The following is a 19,153-nucleotide window of genomic DNA, read 5'->3' on the forward strand; positions in this document are numbered from 1 at the left end:
CTGTGGAGGTCAGGTCTCCACTTTTTGTTAAGTACATAACTCCACATGTCTTCATCCATAGTTTTGATGCCTTCAGTGAGAATCTACCAAGGTAAATGGTTATGAACATAAAGAAAACACTTTGAATGAGAAGGTGTGTCCAAACTTTTGGCCTGTACTTTCTCCTGAAAAATACTAAATATGTTTCTAGCATTGAACTCTTTCAAATGGGTCCATCTTATTCGCCATAACGAATTGCATCCAAACTACTGAGTGGTAGAGTACATAAGTGCTGATGTTACCTGAAAACTCAGGCGCCCAAACAGTGCATGGTGTTCCTTTCCCGTTTTCACTTTACAATTGTGCTAAACTAAAATTATGCACAAAATGCTGAAAACAAATCATTTAACTTTTTTGCCTTTGGTGACCAGTTCAGGTGATTGGTTTATTTACAGTGCCCAAACTGCATGGCTCTGAAGATGTACAGAAGGGTGATGGTCTGTAGTTTTGTGCCCTTAAATGATAACATGGAGAAAGACATATGAGTGATGAGCGGCCTCCTCACTGTGAAGAGTACTGCCTCCAGAAGGCTCGTGTTCTGCAGTGCATAGAGGCAGCAGGAGGTCCTGTCATGCAGGAATGTCCACTGTCAGAAAGGACATGGGGTCTCTTAGCCCTGACCCTGGCGAATGACCCCAGCAGGAAAAGAGAGGTCAAGGTTAAAGGGAAGGGAGGCAGATGGTGGACAGTGGTCTCTAACTAGACGTTTTATTGCATCCCGCTTTTGAAAAGGCAGTGTGTCGGGCACCCATTGACTGGAGAGAAGCTGAACTGATCCCAGACTTCACAAGCAGAGTTGTAAATCAGAGCAGCACGGCACTATGGGCTACGTCCAGTTCTCGCTTTTCCCGTTCCCACGATTATTTAGAGGGGCCTTGGTTCTCAGCTCAACCTCAGTGTCAAAGAACCTCACCTGAACTTTGACCTTTTAGCCTGAGTTTCCTTCAAACACAAATGTTTACAAACAGCGCAGAGCGGAGATAGATGGGAGGGTGAGATACTTCCCAAGCCTCAGGCGTCCTTCCGGCTCTGCACGATATGAGCAGATAGGATGCCGCCGATGCACTTCAGAATGAGTCAAACAAACACCGAAGAGTGAAAAATAAACTCCGTTGCCATGTCACAGAACAACGTCCGTCTTAAGCTCACCAAAATTAGAATATTGCAGATATCATGTATTAGTTATTGCAGAAAATGTGAAACAGTGTGAAGTGTACACACACTGAATAGTTTAGTGTTTTAATTTTTCGTGAGCTTGATGCAGTAGTGGCTTGGTGATGCATTAGATTCATCACATAGCGTGACCCCGCCCTTAAAACTATCCCTATATAGGCTAGATCATGTTGGCATCTCCCACTGCCATCACATTAGACAGTTTGCTAGCCAGCTGTGCCTTTGTCCTGCAAGTCCAACTTTATTTGGTTTGGTTGGTCAGATTCAGCTAGTCAGCCTCCCACCTCCAAGGTTTTGAGTTTTTGAATTTCATGTATTCGGGCACCAAATTGAATTCGGCCTCTGGTGGTTCAAAAATATTTGGCTGTAGCAGATAAAGCTGCCTTCATCCCAACCTTCTTTGCTTTTGATCTGCCACATTGATCATTGTGTAACTGATCCTAATGATCAATTCAGATCAATCTTTATTTATATAGCACATTTTAACAACTTCGGATGACCAAAGTGATCCACGTTATTAAGAATAAACAAGAGGCAAAAACAGACTTGAACGTATTAAAATTAAAATAATAAAATAATAAAAAAGTAAGAATATCAAATTAAAAGCTTAGTAAAAATGAGATAAAATAAATAAAACCAGTATGATGCATTTAGGTGCCTAACCAAAATTGGTAGGTCTTAAGTTTTGATTTAAATAGAGACAGATCGGTGAGGTTACAAAGCTGTGGGGGCAGCGCATTCCCAAGTCTTGGACCAGCAACTGCATAAGAGAGATCTGCCCCTGGTTTGGAACCTTGGAACCTCTAACAGATGCTGTCCTGCCGAGCGCAGGGTTCTGCTTGGTTGATGAGACTTTAAAATCGCACCTAAATAGGACGACGAGGCAAGACCTATACAGGACAGGTGTGATGTCCTGTAGACAGGCAGTAGCGTTCAGGGCAAGTCGTAGGCAATTAACTAATGTTTGGTTGATTCTGAGAGCTAATAAAAGCATGAAAGGCTGTCTCCAGGTAGCCATGTCAATCAAATTTAAAACTGTTGTCAAATTTCACTGCTGTTAAGCAGTGGTTGGAATATAAAACCTCTGTCAGGTAAGCCTACAGGAACATGACATGGGGAAAGTGTGCACTTACTGATTCACTTCATTTTGGGAATGTTAAATTCTAGCAACAGAGTGAAAGTGGTAGTGGTAAAAAAAAAAAAATTAATAAAGATGTGCCATTAATGTGGATGTGACACATTAAAAATAACCCATTCAAAACACCAAATGATTTATCCATTTATCTGAGCAAGAGACCTTCAGTTCCTGAGTAGAAAATAACATGATGGTGGTGAAAGTGTCCTGCCTGACATGGACCTCTTCTTTCATTGATGTATTTGTTAACAGAGAGCATCTTATGTAAAAAAAAAAATCAATGATCTTTCTGATGTCTGACTCAGCATCACAGATTAGAGACACAAAAAGAACAGCATGGCACAGCATGTAGGCACGAACAGAGTAAAAAGAAATAAACGTGACCAAATTGGCCTTATTTACATGCTATTGTGTAACCAATCAGTGAAAGAGCACTGAACAACCAATTCTCATAACCCCATTAATGGGCTTTTGGTGACGTCCCTGGCTGGTTCCATGTACTGGTTCCAAGTGGAGCCCGAGGCTGAGGGGGGGAGGAAAGGGTCCATCTTCCAAGAAACCATTCAGGGTGAATGAGTCGCTGTAAGAAGGTCTCAGTCAGAATCGATGAGAAACTGGAGCATCGCCTAGGGGAGCTGTGTGGACGCAGACAGAGTATTTGATCTGGAGCGTTGATGGAAGTGTGCAACGGCCTTTTCTTTACCTCCAGTCTACACGGAAGATGACGCTCACTGAGTCAAAGCCATCGTCACGCTCTCAACACCCAGACCAACCACCTCCAGAGACGCCGTGTTCCTGTTCCAGATTGATATTGGTGATTCACCCACCTACAGTTCTTGGGATCTGCCTGCCAATAGTTAAAGAGGAGATGTGTGCCACTTCCGATGACCAAGTGTAGATTTGTAGAAAACAAAGTGTAGTGTAGAAAACACAAAGTACATAAAGAAAAAACAATTACTGAACATTGTTTTCATTGAAATGAAAGAAAGGTTTGTGGCACAAGTTTAAAAGAGGTAACAATGTAAAAAACTAAATAAAATAAACCAAATCAACATTAAATCAATTTAAAAGCAAAGGAATGATTAAAAAACATGAAAACATTTTATAACAGTAAACCCAGGCCTTATTCCAGCAATCAAATAACGACCATTGCCTTTAACTACTAACACACAACATGCAGTAGTTAGGTACAGACATGAAGCAAAGGATGTTGGATGCTGATGCATGTCCTTTCCTGATTGGCTGATGAGAGGACGCCAACTTCCAGACCCGCACAAAGTGAAAGAACAGACCCCTCTAGTGGAACACTGTGAGCATGACTCCAGAATCACAATTACTCAGTAGACATGGCGGTCAAACACACAGAGCAACATTCATTACATAAAATATTAATTTATTGCATCCCTATCAAAAGCCCAAATACCAAGAGAACAGATAAACTATTTCTCTTATATTCACACATCTAACACATTAATAAACATTAAGGCAAGAACTTAGGTCAGACCAGGGACGGATTACGGACCAGGCCAGCGGGGCCGCTGCCCTGGGGCCCTTGGGGTGCAGGGGGGCCCATGGGGCCCCTAGCACAAAACAATTTGCAACGCAGTTTTTTTTCCACATTGGAGAACTTGCAATGCGTAAATTATGGGGAGAGACCAATCTTTTCCCATGGTAATAACCATGCAGCTGAATAGAAATGGGATGGTTAGCAAAAGTGCTTTGATTTAGAGCATGAATTGTATGACATTCAAATAATGTTTGTTATGGTATGATCTGGTTGTGCTACATTGCTACCTGTCTCTAGAAACAGAGATGGGTAACCTGGTGCTAACATTAACGTCAGGTAATGGAATTAGGCTGTACTGATTACAATTTGAGATCCAACTTACTGTATCAACTTAAGCCACCTTCTTTTCACTTTTTCCGAGGTAAAAAGCTGCAAAAGATTGTCAACGTTGTAAGAATGGACATCACGGGAGCCTGCTTTTGCCTTGCATAACAGATGTCTGCAGGGGGAAGTGTGACATTCCTGTGTCGATGATTGTGCGTGAAGATTCGACACCTCTGTTTTACATGTCTTTTGTCTGACGGTTACGTGTGAAGAATCAGCCATCAGGACCGCCCACCCTCTTTGTCTTCCCCAAATGGGAGGCACCGGGGGGTGTGACATCAGAAACAACAGGATCTGATTGGTCAGTGACAACTTCCTGTAGGCCAGTGACAACTTCCTGTAGGCCAGTGACAACTTCCTGTAGGCCAGGGGTATAAAAGTCTGCTCACATGTAGAAAAAAGGACCTCTGAGCTTCTTGCTCAGGGGGTTTTCCATCGGAAGCCGGGAGGCTTCTGAGCCTTTCTCTCCCCCCTCTTTACTCTTTCTTCTCATTTTTATTTTCTCTGTAACCTTGGTACCTTTTTACATTCAATATTCACATAACTACAATAATTATTTACCAGTGTTAATAAATTAGAAACTGTTCATTTTTAACCTCTATTGTGCCATGCCTCTTTCTGCCAGGTATCATCAAATTGGAGTGGTTGAATACAGTGTCTTTGTGTGGAGGGAGAAAGTTTTTTTCTACACACTCTATTCTCTTCTCCCACACCACATGGTCTTCATTGTTTTTACAATGTCATTCTGCTTTTACAACACTGTACACCGCACTAGTTTTGACCCACAAGGGGCATGGGGATGCAGCAACTAGCCATCCCAGACACTGCTGCAGTTTTTTTTTGCCCAGGGGCCCACATGACCCATAATCCTTCCCTGGGTCAGACAATTGTGACTTAGTGATATGCAAGTCATTCATTAGCAGTGAGGTTAGTGTGATTCTTCCCAAAACATTACTAAAGGTCAGACTTTATATCAAGTTGCATAATAACTAGGTTGAAGATAGATTTCAAATAATGCTATGAAAAGCAGCAGTGAAGAAGCCATAGTACTCAACTTCCATCATGCCTTCTGAAACGCACAAACAAGCACACACAAAATGAATGCTTAAACACCTTTATTGTGCCCAATCAGAACAATACTTTACACTGTAAAGGCAGCAAACTGCAGACCGCAATGAGGTAGACTTCAAATCTCTAAAAAGCAGCTGGGCCGGCAACAAAGCTCAGCGTGAAAACTTGATTGGACAAAAAAAAAAAAAAAAAAAAAAAAAAAGTCGGACAACCATGAACGCACATCCCGAAAGGAACCACAAATACAGGTCCATTCGGGAAGGATTACACTGCGTCAGGTCTGCTCAAGCTCCTCATACATTCAAGCAAAGTTCTACATTCAGCAAGCAGTTGTTCATGCCTGGGGTCATGCCCATGACAGTACCTGCTGATGTAAAAAAAAAAAAAATGTGATTAAAAAACAGTCACCATTTACCAATGTGTAAATTAAAAAAGTGCAACAATAAAACAAGGTGCAACCAAAGGTCAATGGCCCTTCCAGTATTAGATGCATAAATTGAAATTGATTGTAAACTACAGAAACCCAGCTTGGGCAATGCTTAGTAGCACACCACAAAAGGACTGGGTGATAAACATGTATTAATCAATATCTGTTGGAGGAGAAAGAAAAAAAATTAAATGAGTCACAGAGGGTGAAATATATGCGGGGTAAAATTAAAAAGCCGCCAGGTGGATTTCTGTTCAAAATGTCCATGTCATGACTTAAAACTTGTGTAAAAATTAGTAAAAAACTGCGTAAAAATGTCTGAAATGCGACTAATTAAATGAGGCCAACAAAATTTTGAAAGTGTAAAAAAAAGAAAGAAAAGAAAAAAGAAAAAAAAAAAAAAATGCACAGATGCACAGGATAAGCAGCTGTCCAGCAGGGAAAGGAGGAAAAATAAAAAGATCTAAAGGCACCATAATGGTAACTACCAGAATGACAGGAAATAAGACCTGCATACTCCAAAATAAAGTTAAAGAAAATAGTAAAAAAAAAAAAAAAAAAAAAAAGAGAAAAAAAAAGGCCTTCACAAAAAATGTCTGAACCATTGCCTGAATTGTCTCCATTCGGCCCCCGTGTCTGGGATCTATGTAACTGAGGGCGTGTCAACCCTTCTTTTCACTGTGCATCGTGCACTGTGCACTGTGAACAAGCAAGGAAAATAGGAAAAAAAAAGGCAAGTGCAAGAGTGAACTTTCTACAGTGTTGGTTCCCCAGCCCCAGTCCTGGTGGGTGTGCCGCTCCCGTGGAGGAGCCAGCACTCGTGCTCTGCTCCAGAGGTGTCGTGAAGGACTTCACTAAAGCGTGGCGCTGATAGCACGCCGGCCTAGCTAGAGTCGCGGTTCTTCTGGTTGCGCATTAGTGGCCGGTGATTGCTGAGGATGTCCATGGAGTGCTGCCAGTGCCAGCAGGAGCGGCAGTAGTACTTGAAACAGGCCTGAGGAACACAAAAAATGAGCTTTCATTATATGGTCTTTATGCATGGAATCTGCTGAAGAGGGAACTAACCTCCCACTGATAAAAAGATCTGTATTGAAAGATGTATTTAATGATGTACGCGTCTGTTTTGAAGTAATTAGTCTTACAAAATGTTTTTGATTGAAACTATATTATAGGACAAACTCTTCTGCAACCACATGTCTCTAAAACCAAATAAACCACTAGCTACACCCTAGACTGCAATCAGTTAGTTACATTTCAATCAATTTTAAGTTTACAAAGCAAAAAGATGAATTTGAGAAGCTACAGAGCCTGAGATCAATGGTTCAATCATTAAGACACTGAAGCCCCAGTTCTTTTTAAAAGGTGTCCCAATCTAAGTGTTACAAGGTGGAGGGGGCGGGGTTCACCTGGTCTCTGCAGAAAAACGGCCCTGGTTGGCGGCTGCATACTTGACACATGGAGTCCTCCAAATAGGGGTCTATTTGAACCTGAATGAGGTGGGGGGGGGGGGGGGGGGGGGGGGGGGGGGGGGGGGGACTCCTGTTACACTTAGACTTAGTTAGACTTCATAAAAATAAAAATAAATGTGGTTTACATACTTTCTTGGTGAACTTGGGGGTTTTGATCTCCACAAAAGCAGCACTGACAGCCTTTAGGTAACTGCGCTGGTTATTGAAGGTAACACGTCCAGATCCTTAAACAGAATTAGTCCAAGCAGACAGACAAGCAAAACAATGACATAAGACTTTTGCATAATAGTTTCCTATTATAAAATATATTTAATTAGATTTTCAAATATATCTGGCTCTGATCATGGATAAACTGAACAAGAGCTCACCGATGGGGTATTTGTGCTTATCTGTATCGATCCCAGCATACACAACCCCTCCAAACAGGTCGTTCATGATGTTGGCCAGAGCCTCAGCATTAAGCATGCCATGCAACGCGCCCACAAACACAGTTTTACTGGGGTCCAGACGCTGGGAGGGACTGCGCACATAGTTACTGTCAGAGATGACCCACGGAATCACCTGTACCTGTAGGTCAAAAAGAATATGGCATCAGATCTACTCTTAATTACAGAGGTATTAACAATGGCAGCTACAGTACCAGTCTCCCTTCCCTGAAGTCAGCACTTTTACCTTTATGGCTAAACATGCAATTCATGAGATGCTCATTAACATGAATAAGAAAGTGTTCAGCAAAATAAACCTTCAGGACTGTTGGAAACAGGCCCTGTTTGCTAACCTAAGGTGGTCTGGAGAAACAAAGTGTGAAATGCTGCAATCTCAGCAAAAGCTCCCTGCTTTGAAGAGCCTTTTTGACTTGTTTGCTACCCCGTCCCCCATTTATTACACAACCTCACACGTGTTATTTCATTGTCCTGAGTCCTCAGTTTTGTTCTATATTGTAAAAAAAAATTTTAAAAAATTTTAAAAATAATTAAAATTAAAAAATAAAAAGCAAGACACATAAACGAGTAGGTGCGTCCAAACATTTGACTAGTGTATAACAGCGCAATACTAACATCTTTACAGCGCATCCTGCGGCTGGACATTTTGAAGTAGTACTCGCTGTAGTCCTCTGGGTGGAGGACGTCCTGGGTGCAGGCCTGCAGCAGGGCACGGACGGACTTCTCCGACTCGAACACCAGGTACACGTAACCTAACAGAGAAGATGATCAAGCACTGCAAACATCCACCAGGCTCAGACAATCACAATATTAAATACTAACACTCTAATATTAATGAACATATTAAAACGTGCACTGTGTAGTTTTCAAGACCCCCTTTCCCCTCTCAAACACCTCTAGTGGGTTGTGCAGCACCAGCAGCAGTATAAAAGGAGGAATCGCTCTAACGTGGGGAAACGCTGTGCTGTGCAGTTCTGCAAGTGCTCCAGACCAAGTACTCGGTGCAACACCATCTCCAGAGGTGTTAAGAGGAAATCAAAAATGAACCTACCCCGCTGCATTACCTTTAGGCATATTACCTTTCGGAGGACAGCGTGGGTGCTTGCCATCCTTACCGGGCCACTCCACACTCAGAGGCCCATAGCTGCTGAAGGTGTTGATCAAGCCAGCTGGACAGTAAAGGACGCACAGAAATACCATGATAAGCCGCTTTGTGCAGCCCTCCTTTACTTCTCGACATGACTGCCGCACCAACCTTCAGTGATATCCCAAGGAACGCCACCCAGAAACACCTTGCAGGAATACAGAGGATTCTTGTAGTTTCTGGGGGGCAGCTGTCCACTCCAGGTAAAAGTGGCTTCATTTACAGCTGTAAAACACAAAACAAAAGGTCAGACAAATCCACTGATTCTGTAAACACATACTGAACTAAATGTATGAATTCTAAACTTTATACCGATATTTTTTTAGGGAACCCGACATTAATGACTGCCACTAATGGCAGCGGAGGCCTAGCGGGTAAGGAAGCAGACCCATAATAGGAAGGAAGGTTACCAGGGTGACCAAGTGCAGAGGACATTTCATCCTCTTCACCATGTGGCGTCATTGTGAGAAACCGCGGCACAATCACTTCACTTTAACTTAATCGGTTTGCCCTAAACAGTGCGAAAATGTACCAGCAGCTTGTCGATGGAGCCGAGCCTCCCTCTCGATGCTAAACGGGTCATCTGGAGATTCCAAGAGGTCCCAGTTGGGCCAGACAGACGCCCCAGGCCAGCGCCTGGACAGAGCACTTCCAGGGGAAGCACTGGGGGGTGGGGTGAGGGGGGAACTGTACTGGTCCAGGCGGGAGCCCAGATTCAGCTTCAGCGGGTCCTTCTGCATGCTGGACATCAGGAGGGGGAGGGGTGTAGAGATCCTAAGGGAAGACTGCCAGCCGAGAGGGAAATTAAAAAAAATTATAGAATAAATCTCTACAGAGCAAAGCTAGAAGAGCCTGAAGCGCAAAAAAAGGCTGCTTTAACGGTTACGCCCGGTATCAAGTTTAATCAAACGGGAATTAAAATTCCTGAAAGTCATATGAGAGATGCGCAGAGGCAACGTTACTCACAAGAAGATCGCAGAGGTGGTCCGAGCTGGAGCTAAAGCCACTGGTCTCAGAGTCCACCGGGCTGTTGGAGCGCGAGTCCAGGAAGGAGCGCGAGTCCAGCCGGGAATTCAGGCGCGCCATGCCGGGAAACTTGTCCAGAAAGTCGGAGGCGCCCAATGGATCGTTCGGCTGGAACACTGTCTGTTTGGTCAGGAGGTGGCTGAGCGGGTTTCCCAACATTCCCAGCACTGAAAAGTTCATCAGTTCACCTTTTAATGCTTTAACCCTTTTTTCATTCATATTTAAAGGCTTCTGTTTCATTAGTTATATCACAGGAACCACTGACTCAGGTCTCCGAAAAGCGGCGTTTTAGAGCTTTAACTTCATATCAGTCTCACTGAAATGCTGCAAAAATTCCCAAATCCCAAGATATTAGCACAGAATCAGTGATTCAAAAGCGCAGCGTGCAAATTCACGACCCAAGGCCGGGTGGTGCATCGGACGGTGCCAAGATTAATTAAAAACTCGTTCGGTACGCTGACATTTCACATTTGCTGGCCACCCACAGAAAAGCTTACGTCACCACAAGACACCAATTCCCATGAAAATGCTGTCATTAAACGCGATAAGCACCGGCCAGCGGCAAAACCACGATTAGAAACTAAGTAAAAACCAGGAAAAATCAGAACTTTACAGATCTGTGCGAGTGTCCTTCAGATGTGCACTCACTGGACTGAGAAGTGGCCTGGCCTGCCGGCTCAGAGTCCTGGTTGCTCCAGGGACGGTCCCACCCGGACAGGCTGAGCGACTGGAGGCCCAGGCCCAGGTCGCCGGCATCGGACAGAACTCTGGGCGAATCCTGGGCGCTGCTGGGAAAGAGCATCCTGGTGCCCACAGCGGAGAGGTCCACGTCCTGGCGGTCTGCGGAGTAGAGGTGGGGGGGAGCCGCGTCAGCCCCTCCAAATCCTGCCGATAAAAATAAACCCGGCGGCGGCAAGTGTGACTGCCACGCGTCTCCCTCCGCGTCGTAGACCCGCCCGGCATGTGACCCAGGTGCTGATGCACTCGCACCGGCCTGCTAATGACATCAGCCCACCCACCCCCCCAAATAAAAATTCCTGGCAAATTCTCCAGCGAGCGAGTGAGCCGCTCGTCCCCGCGGTCACCGGCTTTCCAGGGAGGGAGGCGGGCAGCAATCAGGCTCGCTCGCCACCGCCGGTGAAGGGCTTTGAAAGGGCCGATCTCCTGGCGCGCCCCCGGAGAGCTGGAGCTCCTCCAGAGTCCGCCGCACTGAATCAGCAGCTCCGGGCGGAGCGGGGAAGGGGGTGGGCGAGTGAGGCCCGTCACGGCGGCCCGGCGCGTCCGACTCCATGACAACCCAGGCAGCCGTTTACCAGGCGCCCGCTCTGCAGTACTTTGCATTACTTTACAGAACACATTTAAAATGAAGAAACTAACGCAGCGACGGCGCAGGAACCGTGATGGCGAAGGGAGGAGCCAGGTTTTATGGCGGCGTAGGTATGCAAACCAGGTGCATGAGCGCGAAGCGGAGCCTGTCAGGGGGTCCGTTTAGCTACCCTTTTATATACCCCAACCATTTACATTTACAGCATTAACATTTAAAAGAACTGAGAACTTATCAGAAGCCCTTATCCAGAGCGACGTACAATCAGTAGTTACAGGGACAGTCCCCCCCCTGGAGACACTCATGGTTAAGTGTCTTGCTCAGGGACACAATGGCAGTAAGCGGGATTTGAACCTGGGACTTTTGGGTCTTCTGTTTCATAGGCGAGCACCTTACCCACTCGGCTACTACCTGTCAGGGGGTCTCGCTTCGCCTTGGCGCTGGGCGTGTTGCACACCCCGGGGAAGTCCAGGGGGGTCCCCAGCATGGAGTTCATTCTGCGGAACAGGTCGGCGCTGCTGCAGGTGGACAGGCCGGGAGACTCGGCATCCCATCGGTCGTGGCCTCGGGAATCTTCTCTCTGCAGCAAGCAGGACTTTCAGAGTACGGCCATGACCCCCCCCCGTTTACTAGACAGAGTAAAGAGGGCGGCAGACTGTCTGCTAAACGTGGGAAAAGAGCGCATTTCCTGAAACTTGGTAGGGAACAGAAATAGACGCTCGTGTCACGTGTACATGAAGTTGGCGCAGTTGGGGGTTTCGGGGTTCGGGGCGGCCACGGTGTACTCACCAGAGAAAACGCCATGGCAGGAAGGGTCAAACGGGGGGTTTTCAAACATCAGCCATGGGCCGCTCGCCAGGTCTACTTATGCTCTCCTGCGCCACGGGGAATTAGGCGTGATGATTGGAAAAAGGTGCCGCGTCGTCGCTCATTGGCTGGAGCGCAGATTGGCCCCGCCCCGTCGTCTTCCGCGGCCAATAGGGTCGCGCGTAAGACGCTTGCCGCGTGTGCGGTCGGGCCCAGCGAGGCGTGCTGATGTTTCGCCTGTCTGTAAGGTCGCAAGTTCGCGCCCAGCAGGGAACACTGTGGAACGGTCAGGAATGAGACGCAAGGGATACTGACGAGTGACCCAACGCTTGTTATTGCAGAGAAGAAATAAACAAAGAACATTAAAAATATTGTTTTTGTTATGTACCAGGCAGCCTTCTTGTGATTTATGCTGACCAAGGCTAGCGTTTCTCCAGAGGTTTGATTGCAGTTTCATCACTTAAAGATTACTTGGTGTTGTTAATGTAAAAATATTTGTTCAGTTCAATTATTCTGACACCTTCCCTTCACTAATTATTTTATTTGCATAGTCACTGTATTTCTTTCCTTTCAGCAGTTTATCGACGAAAGTGGATCTGAAAAGTATTATGCTGTCTCTGCATGTTGAGCTGATTCCTAAATACTTCATTATCAAACTACATGGACACAATCAATAATCATCCACTAGGAGGCGCTGCCTGTTTTAACAAATACTTGCAGATGGCAGATCGACACAATTAAAGAAATTAAGAATTTCGTTTTAGATTTAATTCGATGTTCAATACGTTTTGTATATATGTATATATTGAAAGGTTAATGTTTAAGAAGCTGAAGAAATGTGTGTAATTAAAGATCATTACATATTTTTCCTTCATTGCGTGGGTCTCCTAGATGGCGCTCTTGACAAACGTCATGAGACCATTTGTCAACATGAACCGCATCTCAAGAGAAATTATTCACATTACTGTATCGCAAGTTCAAAGCACACATTTGGACATGTTTCTTTACCAATCTCACAGCCTTACACGTTCAATGTGATTTTATTCAGTTAATAAAATAATATACAGTTTACATCCATCGTCCATCCTTCTCTGCTGCATGAAAGAACACCAAGACTACAGCAACTCATATTCTGTGTGTCATCTTATGATTCTAATACAGCATATTCATTATACAATCAGTGTATTGCATTATAATTGCTTTGACTAAGAATTCATTTTATAAACAAAGTATTGAGTAAACAAAGCCATAACAACAAATAAAAACTATTAATTTATTGCCACAGAGCATTTTGTCTGTACATTTAAGTACACATTTGTTCGCTATACTGTAAATAATGTTGTACTAATTTTTAGACCACATACGCTTCAGAAAGAAATATAACTATAAATGCACCGGATAAAATTTTTTATTGGTAACATGTTTTTTTTCGCTCCGTTGTTTTTGACCAGTTTTCATCCATAAGTTTAGATACAGACAAACTGAATGAGTCAATCCATATATATTTTAACAATTAAAATGACCTATGAGTTCACAAAAATTCATCAATGTGCATTGCACAAAAATGTATTCTACACATAAACTTGCCTAAATGCATTATGAATTACACAAAAATTGGAAGGATAGTAGGGAACTGTCAAACACAAATGTGGTGAGATCAGTCATTATTTAGCCTTCGTTTAGTCTTTTTTTTTAAATAGACAGTTAAAGCATTATGCCTTTGCATTTTTGAGGATTGGAAACAGATGAGTGCATAAGAAAGCCAGCTGATTCCAATACTCACTGTGCAAAATGTCATACTCATCATGCATACTCCACCCTGTACCAGTCTGTGGAAGCAGTGCTATGTTCTGGGGTTTCTCAAGTTACTCAGATCTTATTTCAGAAAAAGGAAGTCAGGCGATTACCTGGATATTACTGATTAACCACAATTTACATAAATGACATTAGGATTATTCCAAAATCCTAACGTCACAAGATTCATCAAGGTGTAATTGTGAAAGAGTGGTTCAGGGACCATCAGACATCTTCACACATTTCCATCTTAAACTGGAAGGTGACATTAGAGTATATGTGACAGATGTGTGAAGTATGCAGCACAGGACTCTATTAATACTGAATGTTTGTTTTTTAACAGCTATAATGAATTATCAAATTCCAGAGGACAATGAAAGAAAATGATCATTTACATGGCCGTGCCCAGCAAATCAGGCACGAAAAAACAAGACACACCACACAATAAGTCATGCAAAAATAAACCATTAAACCCTACTCACTCTGAAGAGCAGCTTTATGAGATACATCATTTTCTTTTTCCAAAATCCTCCTGAAAGCATGGGCTGCATCCGATGTGTGTACCACAACAGTTGCCACAGCATCTGACAGTAGTTCAAGTTCAGACTCCCTCAGATTGTATCCAAAGGAATAGATGTCCACAGTGTAAATATCCATTAAATAAACCTGAATAAAATCTCTCACCACCCGAGGGTCTCTTGAAAGAAAAGACAGCAACACATGCATCAGTTCCTGGACAGCAAACAACATATGAAACAAACAGAGATTTTGTACTTACTAAATATCTAACAAAACTGCCGTGACTTCCACCCAGGCGGGGATGCATCTGACGGAGAGGGATACCACCTCATCTGATGACACAAAAACAAGTGATTATATTAAATGTGCAGTTGAAGCGAAATGAACACAACATTAAATACAGTTACGTGTCTTCTCACCCATTATTGTAAGTTTTGTCCTGATTAAAAGTCATACAGACTCATTCAAGAGGTGAGCCTGGGAGTATAAGTAACACAGGCAAGTCATTCAGGGTTTTTTAATCTTTCACCAGACTCCAATTTAGCTTGTGTCCATAAGCTTTCCATGAGACATATCTTTCCAGATAAAGGTCTTGGAATTCTGAACAATAACTTGGCACTTGGTGGGGCCGTCAGTTTCTCTCAGTATATGAATCCCACTCAACACCACCACCAGCCACACATGAAGCGTTCAAGCCTGCCGCCAAGGTCAAGCATGTGACCTCTAGTGAAAAACTAACACCTGGTCTTTCAGTTCAGTGGGTTTGCCCCATGACAATAAATGTAAACCAGCATTTCCCAGAATCCAAAGCAAAACAAACAGGCTGATTTTTCTGCCAGGCAAAAGTTTGGATGCACCTACTCCTTTATGGGTCCTGCATTTTATTACATTACAGACACAAGACTATGAAATAACACACATGAGGTTATGTAATAACTAAAAAATAGCAAACAAGGCAAAATGGCTCCGTCTTAGTGTCCATAACGAACACAATATATGTTCCTTCAAATCTTTGACTGCTAGTGTATGTTGTTTCCAATGATTTCCAAACTGGCTTTTTGATTGGCTGAGAGCAAAAGTAACCTAATATTAACATTCTGCCATGTCTTTTAATGACATTATTTAGAATCTTAATGCGCGATTACCAACAAGTCTTCAATGTAAAAGGCTTCTATGTTTCTGAGATGCCGTTACCAAAAACAAGGTGAAGTTTCAGACTAATGCCTGAAAATGCTCCAATGACAGCCTAGCGTGCATAGTGTCTAAATCAAAGAGCAAGTGATTAATGTACCAAGAGAGGACTTCTATTTCAATAAGGCAGCTTCCAATATAGATATTCTGACCCTAAGACAGCTGAACATGTTTCACGGGGAGCAGTAATTAGCAGTAATTAAGAGATCTTTCTCAGCTACGTATTTTCAGCGCTACCCTGGAAAATAGAGGGGGAGATGCTCCACTGCAGCAGGAGGAAGAGGAGCAGTCACGCAGCCCGGGGTCTTACGTGGGCGTGGAGTGCAGCGGCGGCCGCGGCGGCGGCGGGGTAGGTGAAGGAGGCAGGAGGGAGGCCAGGGGTCAGATCTGCGGTGTACAGGGGGTAAGGGGACCACGCCTCAGGAGATGCAGGAATCAACGCTGACCCTGCCAGGTCATCTGTAAAAACCAAGTTCAGCCATGGAAATACTATTTCATACTGCACACCCATAAAAGAAGCTACGGCAAGCGGAATACTGAAGTAATACAGATTAGAAATAATGAATAATAATCACACTACTGTTGGATAAAGACTCTAGATAGCACTAGATTCCACTGGACATACCTTTAGGAATTTATACATTTCCCCCAAAAAATTCAATGCAAGCCTTTTATCTTATCTTTTGGGGGGTTGTGCAGGAAAACTGTTGAAAGAATATCCTTATTTATTTTGGAGACAGGTGGGATTGAGCGGTGGGCGGCCACGTGCCCGGTTACTTGTGAAACAGTGTCAGTTTTAGCTGTGCGAAGCCGTGCATGCGATCGGACCGGCTGGCGGCCGAGGTGCTGCAGGCTTTCCCCGGTCGCCCGGAGTGGGTCGTGGGACTCGTGGCTGTGGGAGCGGTGCAGGGTGTGAGTGCTACAGCTACGTGTGCCCGGAAAAAAAAAAAAAAACTTACATGGATCCCGTGCAATGAAGTGTGCTCCTACAGCTGGGTGGATATTTGTGGGATTCGGTGTGGCCATCAGCTTACTCTTTGCCATCTTCGTGTTGGCTTTAGCAAATTCTAACCGTAGCGTCTGTGGGCTTTCTGGGTCAAAACGTATGCCCTGAGGACAAAAGGGGTACAATGAAGGCATACAAACCCCAGTGTGCCCTGGGCTTGTGTCCGCATGCAGGTGAGTGCTATTGTTAATAGTGTTGACTGAAAGTGCAGGAAGTGTTCATTTCCAACAATTCTCAATGTACAGTAGAGCTGAAATGAAACAGACTCATCCCTGCGCACGTCCTCCAGAAGATACAAGCGGCTCAATAATTCAGTGTTGATCGGCCACAGATGGCTGCTTGCTTACGTTTAGTGCATTTTTTGCCGCTTCAGCACCAGACCGACTGTCAAAGGTAACAAACCCAACAGGCTGGAAAAGGAGAGAGAACGGTCAGAGGTGCAGGTTTGTTTCGGGAACGTGTTGCCCACATTTCAGTGAAACTGGCATGCCTCAGTTCACTGGCATAATTGCTGTTGGATGTAAACCCAACCAGGCCACTTAGCTGCGTACTCGAGCATTTACAATTTTGCTTCCACAACTTATTCACTCAACTGATGTTACAAATGAAAAAAAGGGGGACCAATAAGATAAATTACAGGTGGAATACGGGCACAAGGTATTTGGAGATAAATAACTAATAGATCACAATGACCCAAATCAGCCTGACATTCAGTGAACCTCTGTAAAAGCCAGTCTCATCTCACCTGCTTTGATGTTAACTTAATCAGTGAACCTTCATAACCCTGAAAAGCAAAAGAAATCCAATTAAAGGCCATGAAGTCACATGCCCGGTGAGCCAGGAATTTCAGTCCTCCCCAAAAACGGCCAACACTGCTAAAGTGTTGAATACTAGAACTCATACCCAGTCTGAAATTATCAGACTATTAAAAGATACAAAGATTTTAAATAGTTTGCAAGAGTGTTTATATGATACCTGACACTCACTGGCATGACATTTAATCTAAATCGAATCTTATACTTATACTTCAACAATGAATTGCATGTTCTAAAAATGACACGTAATCATTAACAACTGCAATTCAGAAGCAAAATAAAAATATAGAAATGCCACAAAATGTAAAAATGAAATTCAAAATTCCAACCTTGAAGGTTCTGAACAGCAGATATAGCTCACGTGGTTTTATATCTGTTGGAAGGCCACTAACAAATAATGTTCGTACCTGGACACACACACACACACACAAACAAAAATGATTTCCTAAGAATCAATATCCAACCAAACCATTGATGTCAATCAGAAAAAGAAAGTGATGATCATTTTGACACATTTGACACACCAAATTTCACACCACCGACTAAGAGTTAATGTAAATATGTCATATGCATTAATGTGTCAGCAATGAACTGTGTATATGGGGCAGGGAACTATCTTAGCAGAACTTTACTACACTATTCGGCCTCATCGGCCTTCATGGTTACATCGATACATCTCTGAGAGCCTGTAGGGGGAAACCGTTTAAATGAGATGCAAATGTAACAGTGGAGTGGGTTGGATCCAATGATTCGAAATAAACTTCCTAAGCGCACAAATGACCCCATGATCTGTTCTAATAAATACCAAATACAATCGCTTAAGAAACAGTTGCTCAAGCACAAAAAAACGACTCTCACCTCTTCTTCCATGGAGACGCTGTTCTGCTCGGACTCCGATTTCAGACTCATTTTTTTTTTTGGTAAACTTCTCTTCAAATTATTACTAGTATGAAATTACAAGCCCGACAGTAAAGTTGTTATCTGCGCCAGTACCGGGTCCGAAAAACTGCCCGAGCGGTGGAAGGAGAAAAAGACATGAAATATCCCAGAAAGAAGTTCGGGCAGGTCGGAGCGGAGGTTCGGTCCGAGTCTCGGCTGCGGGCTACGCGCGGCGTGCCGCCGAGGGCGAGGCCCCGCCCAACCGGCGCAGTAGCGGCGGAGACCACGCCCACCTTGCCGAGAGACTGCGGCGAGGTCCCGCCCACCCGGCGCAGAAGCGGTGGAGGCCCCGCCCACCTAACCGACAGACGCCGGCGGAGAAGGGGGGCAGCGCTCACCGACCCCGGCCCACAATTAGGTCACCGACTAATATTAAGGGTCCGAGAATTCGGCGGCAATTACGCTGCCACTTACGTTTATTTTTAACCTACATGTTCACAAACACATACTTCTTACAACATTTATACCTTCTTCTTCATAATGTTGCATTAAAACACATTATTCAATAGTTTTGTAACAACTGCTGAAACGAGTTTGACCTTTTTGTCATGTACAGCATTGTCATGCACAGACTGGTGGGTTTTCCTGGTTTTCCTGACTTTGTCAGGGAGCACAAATGAGCCTTGCACTGGGATTATTTCAGATGCTGACCTAATGCTGTTTAATGTTCTAAAATAAACTATTTTGTTTTGCCACGTCAAGGTTTGTGTCCAGAAATATTGACAGTGTCATGGTGTCAGAGATTAAGCAGAGGTTGGTCATTCGAGTACGTCCAGTTCACAGAAAATCGGGATTAAACATTATACACACGTTACTGTGCGCTATTATTAGAGATGGTAAGTTTATTCATGACTAAATACCGAAATGACTAGGTGGTGACAGTGATCTCTATTTCATGAGCCAACAAGTCTGTGTATCTCCTGAAGTTTTACTCTGTTTT

At 44.0% G+C, this 19,153-nt stretch overlaps 2 protein-coding genes across 4 annotated transcripts; both read right to left on the reverse strand.

The window, feature by feature from the left end:
- Positions 1 to 6,376: 6,376 nt before the first annotated feature.
- cpeb1b (cytoplasmic polyadenylation element binding protein 1b) lies at positions 6,377 to 11,946 on the reverse strand. 3 transcript variants are annotated; one of them, XM_028956709.1, is made up of 12 exons: positions 11,932 to 11,946; positions 11,554 to 11,722; positions 10,467 to 10,658; positions 9,759 to 9,985; positions 9,325 to 9,577; positions 8,904 to 9,017; positions 8,713 to 8,817; positions 8,264 to 8,400; positions 7,574 to 7,772; positions 7,335 to 7,429; positions 7,143 to 7,223; positions 6,377 to 6,730 (listed from the first exon to the last, which is right to left on the reverse strand). In XM_028956709.1, exons 1-12 carry the CDS (start codon positions 11,944 to 11,946, stop codon positions 6,620 to 6,622), a joined length of 1,698 nt encoding a protein of 565 aa, XP_028812542.1. In that variant the 3' UTR covers positions 6,377 to 6,619. The 3 variants fall into 3 exon arrangements, with proteins under 3 accessions (XP_028812542.1, XP_028812541.1, XP_028812543.1); XM_028956708.1 differs by having other exon boundaries at positions 10,467 to 10,650; positions 11,543 to 11,722; XM_028956710.1 differs by lacking the exons at positions 11,554 to 11,722; positions 11,932 to 11,946 and having other exon boundaries at positions 8,728 to 8,817; positions 10,467 to 10,635.
- Positions 11,947 to 13,020: 1,074 nt separating this feature from the next.
- rbpms2b (RNA binding protein, mRNA processing factor 2b) lies at positions 13,021 to 18,372 on the reverse strand. Its single transcript, XM_028956632.1, has 8 exons — positions 18,133 to 18,372; positions 17,604 to 17,681; positions 17,205 to 17,243; positions 16,807 to 16,869; positions 16,413 to 16,563; positions 15,764 to 15,912; positions 14,522 to 14,594; positions 13,021 to 14,440 (listed from the first exon to the last, which is right to left on the reverse strand). Exons 1-7 carry the CDS (start codon positions 18,181 to 18,183, stop codon positions 14,529 to 14,531), a joined length of 597 nt encoding a protein of 198 aa, XP_028812465.1. The 5' UTR covers positions 18,184 to 18,372; the 3' UTR covers positions 13,021 to 14,440; positions 14,522 to 14,528.
- Between the last annotated feature and the right edge of the window lie 781 nt (positions 18,373 to 19,153).

This window comes from Denticeps clupeoides, chromosome 16, assembly GCF_900700375.1.
Source record: "Denticeps clupeoides chromosome 16, fDenClu1.1, whole genome shotgun sequence".
Taxonomy (NCBI): domain Eukaryota; kingdom Metazoa; phylum Chordata; class Actinopteri; order Clupeiformes; family Denticipitidae; genus Denticeps; species Denticeps clupeoides.